The sequence below is a fragment of the Thunnus thynnus genome, chromosome 19 (genome assembly GCF_963924715.1).
Source record: "Thunnus thynnus chromosome 19, fThuThy2.1, whole genome shotgun sequence".
Lineage (NCBI taxonomy): Eukaryota > Metazoa > Chordata > Actinopteri > Scombriformes > Scombridae > Thunnus > Thunnus thynnus.
This window is the reverse complement of record NC_089535.1, coordinates 23,779,006-23,785,591: the sequence shown is the minus strand read 5'-3', so window position 1 is coordinate 23,785,591 and position 6,586 is coordinate 23,779,006. Positions and strand designations below refer to the sequence as shown.

The 6,586-nt window shown below is 43.3% G+C and overlaps 1 protein-coding gene across 4 annotated transcripts in view; it reads right to left on the bottom strand.

The window, feature by feature from the left end:
• grin1a (glutamate receptor, ionotropic, N-methyl D-aspartate 1a) overlaps positions 1-5,859 on the bottom strand; it is a 35,394-nt gene extending 29,535 nt beyond the window's left edge. For 2 of the 4 annotated variants that reach the window (XM_067574727.1, XM_067574728.1), the window contains exons 1-3: positions 5,115-5,859; positions 2,147-2,281; positions 1,428-1,604 (exon numbers count right to left, since the gene is read on the bottom strand). In XM_067574727.1, coding sequence (XP_067430828.1) covers positions 1,428-1,604; positions 2,147-2,281; positions 5,115-5,363 — 561 coding nt within the window. In that variant the 5' untranslated portion in view covers positions 5,364-5,859. The remainder of the gene's footprint in view (positions 1-1,427; positions 1,605-2,146; positions 2,282-5,114) is intronic. The other 2 variants (XM_067574729.1, XM_067574730.1) reach the window with 1 other exon arrangement.
• Between the last annotated feature and the right edge of the window lie 727 nt (positions 5,860-6,586).

Genomic DNA, 6,586 nt, shown 5'->3' with positions numbered 1-6,586 from the left:
GCTCAATAATATATATCAGGCTTTTGATACACAGATAATACTTGTTAGTAGGATCAATTCATTGTTGGTGTTATCATGGGATTTAAAGATAATAAGAAATATATATAATATCACCAGCCTTATCCTTTGAGTTTTACCAGGTTTTCAATTTAATTTTTGCTGCACACATTTTGGGAGATTTTAATAAATCCTTCTCAGGGGCCCAGAATTGCTCCAGCTGGCCCTGCAGTCATAATTAAATATACGCAGGATTACAGCTTCATAGGAGAGAGAGTTGCAGCAACTTCTCTCAGCATTATGAGATTCAATGGGAATCACAGATGGGTTCATTTTGAGATTCAAACTCAGATTATACAAACATAAAAGGACTTCCTGGATTCTCATCAAAGGCTTTTAATACACAAATTTCTCTTCTCTTGTGCAGGATGTGAGTCACTGCTTAATGATTTTGAACGTCAGTAGCATCATTTAAACTGCACGGATGCGGATGCAAATGTTTCCAATTGGTTGTTGTTAATCAATACGGTCACTTAATTTAAGCAGCTTTCACTTTAACTGTCGGTGCCTTCCGTGAATTACTCTCGGGTGTGTGTCATATTCACTGTCTCTTCAGCGTTTGATTTAATTAAACCTCTGAATCAGAACTCATTTCACTCTGCCACACAATTACAGCAAAAGTCCTCAGAGAGGGACAAGCATCATAGAGTATAAAGAAAAAATATATCCCAAGGTAATTTCATCTTATTAAATGGATGAAATAGATGGCAGTTGTTTTTTTCCCCTCTCGCTTGCTCTCCGTTCCTAAAGGGCACACATCGTCGCAGTCTCAAGTCTGTTTTGGCTCATAGAGAATCAGCATTTCACTGACCCACATACACAGCTCAGAGCTACACTCAGAATGGATGCATCAGCGGTATCTGAAAAGGCGAAAACATCTCCCATATCTTGTGATCATGACCTAGCATGGTGCAATAAACACAAGGCCTCTGTGCACAGTAATGAAACCGGCCATTCGTCACACGCTGAGAGAAGAGAAACACCTGTCTTCCACCTTGACCCCCGATAAACTCTTCAACACTTCAGTCTGTGATGGTTTGCAAAGCCCCACGTTAAAGTCCGCTATTTGGCTCCCATTGTGGATAGACACAGGATAATTTGGACTATGGCGAAAAGCAACGTGAAGATGAGCAAATAAACATACAAACTTTTGTCAGATTAGACCACATTAAACGCTGTTGATGTCTCTAGGAATGTTAGCCAATGTTTACACAATGGTGAGAAAGAGATGTGGCCACATAACAGAAAGGAAAACAGTTACATACATAGAAGACCTTTGAGGTTTAAAAAACAGAGGCCTTACAACACACACGCGCGTGCTCACGCTCACACACTCTGGGGGAGGGCCCCTGGGAGCAGAAGCGTCTCACCTTTGTTTCTCTCTCCTCCAAGAGGGTCTCGAGCCTCTTTTGAGCAGCCCGCCCCTCGTGGTCGTCGCTCACTATCAGGATGATGTGGTTCCAGTTGAACTCGCGCATCAGGTCGAACCACACGTGCGCCTGGTGGGAGTAGGGAGGGACTGTCCGCAGAAAGGACAGGTGGATACTCTGAGGAGCATGAGGCACGGAATAGAGATGTTTTACACAACGCCTTATATTTTTAATGAATGACTCATAGCTCATAACATTTGGAAAATAAGTGGACAAAAAAAAATGACACAAGGGAAGATTCTGTTTGTTTTAGGTGGTAAAGAAATACCAAACCAAATAACTACTGGACAAACATCTGGATTTAATGCCTCTGATTTCCCATAATTTACCAGATTAGGCAGTATGTCACTTAATCGACTTTAAATTAAGATATTAACGTCCTTGGAGTTTTATTTATGTGATTGCTTTAAAGTTTCATTTTAATAGTTTTTGCTTCATAAAAACATTACTTAGGTCACAGACATTATTAATGATGTTCTTTCAATTTTCAGCTGGAAACCCATTTAATCACAGCTCCCTAATGGACAGTGATGGGACGTTTAATCTAAGAAGCTTTTGAAGCCTCCCCAGGGGAGCTCCTTACTCCCTCGTTCTCCGCTCACTCTCTTCCTGTTTTCTTCTCTTTATCTCTTTTTACATCTCTCTCATCCATCACTCACCTTGTCTGAGTAGATGGACATGCGGGTGGTGAGACCCACCACAGGGATGCGGTAGAAGCCTGCAGTGTAGGAGACAGGCGTCGGAGTGAGGTGGTCATTGGACTGGGGAGGGTGACTCACCAGGATAGCATAGACCTGCAGAGACACAGAAGAAGGGCACTTTGTCATTTTGACACTGGCATAAAGACACCTCTATTCACACTCTGATAAAGGTGTAAGTCTTAGAGGCGTCCATTTTGGACATGCTGCATTTTTACTATCTTTCTTTTCTTTTTTTATTGAATAGTTTTCTCTTTTTTTGCAGTCAGTAGGGAACAAAACATGACATGTTCTGCAAAATTATATAAACATATTTAAATATTCATCACACACAATACACACATGCACATAAGTGTACAGTATCCTTTTCCTGAATCAAATAAACTTAAATTTTTTATAATGCTAGCACTACAACAAAAAGACAAAAAATAAATGAAACCGCCCTGATTCAGTGTATAGTTCTCACTCTGTTAGGTTTGCATACACACACACATACAAAAAACATTTCCTATGCACACTTACAAGTGTGACTTAAGGGTGACTATAAAATTTTCAGCATGATGTAGAAAAAACAGATGTTTCAGTCATCACTGTTAACTGATGAAATCTTGATTGTAAAACTATTTTTGGATGAATCCACTAGTAGGCCCCAAGGCAAAAAGTGAGATGTTTTGATTGATTGATTTGATTTGATTCGTGTTCCCCATCTTAACTTGGTTGTAACATGAATAAATGCAAATGTACTTAAGAATATATACTGTCTAAGACTGTCTGTAAGACAGAGCCTCAGGATTAAGTACATATGCAGGAGTCACCTAAAAGCCCTTTCAATTTCAGTTTATAGTTACAGGTAATCAGAGTATCACAAACTAATTGCTACATTGAATCGTGGACCTTTAGGGTCCCTGACCATCTGGGGCTCTGGGGCAGATGGCCATGTTCCCTGGTCGATAATCCAGCCGTGACTGAAACATCTGGTTTTCAGCATCAAGATAAATTAAACATGAGTGTACTTTAATTACATTTAGTCATCTTTTAGTGGGTGCAGCCGCTGCTCTAAAATGTTGTATAACAGGTTAAAAATAACATGTTTGAACTGTGAATAGCTATATAAATTGTAGTCAGGGACAAACTCATGTATAACAGAGAAATAGAAGAGCAAAGAATTTGTCTCCTTTGTTCAAATGTCTTCACTGTGTGGGCTGGTGGACTAATATTAATTTGAGGCCATCTGATTCAGTCTTATCCCCGCATTAAGCAAAAAAAGCTGGCCAACTACTTGAGAAGAAAATAATTTCTGCGTGTCTCTCTTAAAGCCCAGCTTTGACAAATGCCTCAGAGTTGTGGAGGAAGAGGAATAAAGTTGGCATTGCCGTGCAGGCATGAATTATTGGATATGAGCAGTCCGTATGGTTGGGTCAGAAATGAGGTCTATCTTCCAAGGACTGCTCCCAGGCATCTACTCCTCCATCTGCCACGAACTTTCCTTCTCAGTGACTGTTATCGCCTACAAGCTAATCTCATCTGATTAAACCTTCTGTAGACTTTTCTGCCTAAATTAGGTGTGAGGTGTGTCTAATTTACAAAAAGGTGTGTGTGTGTGTGGAGATCTGGACGATTGTTGTTGTAATGTGAGCAACCTAATGGGTGGATTACATGTTCATACTTTGAGCGAGCATGTGACAGGAGACTGGATGTGGCAATATTATTGTACAAGCCTGTATCAATTAGACTCATTACACTAAGCACAGGACCAAGGACACGAGAGCAGCACTGAAGCTGTGGGTGTGCATTTTTTTCTTTGAATAAAGCCTAATTATGTGTGTGGGAGAAACGGGAACGAGAGGGAATTCACGCCTCAACATGCTGTGACATAATGTTGGCGCTATTTAAAAGCCATGTTGAGCATTATATGAGAGGATGGATGGTGCATTTCAGTGTGCTTCAGTGTTTTAATAACTCTCAAAGGTGCTCACACTCACCATGCATTACTTATGAAATGTGTTTCATGTGTTAGATATGCAGCACATATGAACATTTATGCTGATAGAAAATTCTTCCCTGGCAAATGTGTCTATTTCTGAAGTGAAACTCATTCTCGCAGACTTCTAAACACAGTTTTTCATGTTACCACACAGACTGCAGCAGAGAAAATGATCCACGCCTGAAGGCCGACATACAGAAACTGTTTGCTCAAACTGTCTGCAGCCGTGTCAGTCTCCTCCTGCCAAAAATTATCATGCAGCACACACACTGACAGCCGAGTCGTTAATTGCAAATGATGTATTGCACATTTTCACTCCTCACTGATTCCTTTGCAGTTCAGTAGATTTGCAGCTGTGTGTCCTGAAATGTACAGTTGCCCTCTCATCCGAGATATGCCTCGAACCAAAGCCTATTTTTGGATGTCTGTAAAACAGATGGGTCTGTGGGGATTTCACTGTTTTAGAATTGTACAATGTGGACTAATTTATGGGTTTATGTGTAAAAGTGTTGAGTGGATGCCAAATTAGATAAATGACAGGCCTGCTTTCTTTTAATCTTTCTGTACATTTGGGAATATTTACATGCTGAGTGGACAGTTGCTCTGCTAGAGTCTGTAGAAAAAATAAAACCATTTAGCCATTCAGAGTTCAAGACTGATGATGTGGTCATGGCAACCAATCATGGCCTTTGAGTGAGAAAAAACATCTGATTATGACATGTCGGAAATGTTTCCTGAAAGCCCCAACTTTGTATGGCAAGGCACAGGAATTTCTAGGCTGCTGTTCCTCCAAAACACCCTGATGCAGAGTCCAACAGCAAAGCATTTTACAGTTAGACGGATGAGTGCATGGATCATATATGCCTGTGAGATATAGGCTATGATTCAGTGATAAATGAAGCAGTTATCTGATGAAGCGCCCATGCAGAGGTGGCGGTAAACTACCTGACTGGAGATGAGGTCCTCGCAGACGGAGAGAGCCATCTGGATGGCGTTAGGTTTATGCGTTACGGAGATGGCGGTCAGCTTGAATTTGTCCCTGCCGTAGACCTGGTTGGCCTGGGTCACGGCATCTTTAAAGACCTGCTCGTATCTCTTCTGGCTCAGGACGGCCCCGATGTTCACGATCTTCGGCTCGCAGCCGGCCCGCGCGCAGGAGCACGAGAAGAGCACCGCCAGCAGAAACAGACGCATCGTGTGGACCACCAAACAGCACAGTGCAGCCCGGTAGCTTTTCTCCCCGGTGGCGGGTCGGCTCGACCAGCTTCTGGACAGCAGCGCGGCTCAGCCAGTTGCTTGCACGACTGCAGACGCGATCCAGGTGGGCGTTGTGAGCGAGGGAGGGAGGCCAAAAAAGGAAGAAGACCGAAAAAAAAATTCGGTGGAATTATGTGCAATGCGGAGGAATGTGCATGATCATATTAGGGGCAGGCTGTCAACCAGAGACGTCCAAACCGCATTGTGCACCTTTTTTTTTTGCACTCTTCTGCAGAATTCCTCAAACCTCCCCTCGGCTTTGAGAGAAGAGTTAAACCATAGTCCGAGCTTCCAGGCGGCTTCCTCTCAGGGGTGTATATCTCTCCCTCCAGCCGCTGCTCCGTGCGCTCTGTGCGGACTGTTCACACCGATGCGTCGCTGGCTGGTCGCTCCGGGCTGAGCGGCTGCTGTCCTTGGTGCTGACAGCTGTGCATGCGCGCTTCGGTGGTACTGCGCGCTCCCGCCGTATCGGCTACCCACTCTGGGTTTTGCGCGTTGGCGTGCTGTGCTGCCGCTGCTAATGCTGAAGCAGAAGCTGATCGTATGAAAAATAAATGCACCTACTTGTTCCGAATACTCTCGATCACCATGTTTTTCATAATGTGACATGACAGACGAGATCACTGAGGGCAGCGCACATGAAGTGTTCGGTTGCATACCTGCAGGGCATGGATAGGTTATAAAATTAATACGGATTCATATGTGGGCTTTGTTATTGCCTGTGCTTTGAAATGAGAAGCAGACCGTTGTGAGATTTTCCCCTCAAATAGCCTGATTGGAGAAGAGCAGATGGAGGGGTCTTTATTCCAGTGTAACGGGTTTTAGGTCAGAGTTGAGCCACGGACACGGGCTCTGATGCGGGATTTTCCTCCAAACTGGAAGGGGGGTCTTATTTGTCGTGTAGGTCTCCGTGGACAGCTCATTAATCACTGAGCATGTCAGTAACATCCGTCCACTCCAACACAAGACATGTCCTGTGTTTTTAATCATGTGTGTGTGTGTGTGTGTGTGTGTGTGTGCAAACAGGAGTAAAATCAGACTGTGGTGAAGATGTTGTGTAATCTCTGGAGTGTGTAAGTAACTGTTGGGAGCATCCCTGCAGCAGAATCAACCTCCTGGTTACCTAGGAAACAGGATTTTTACAACACACACGCACAAAG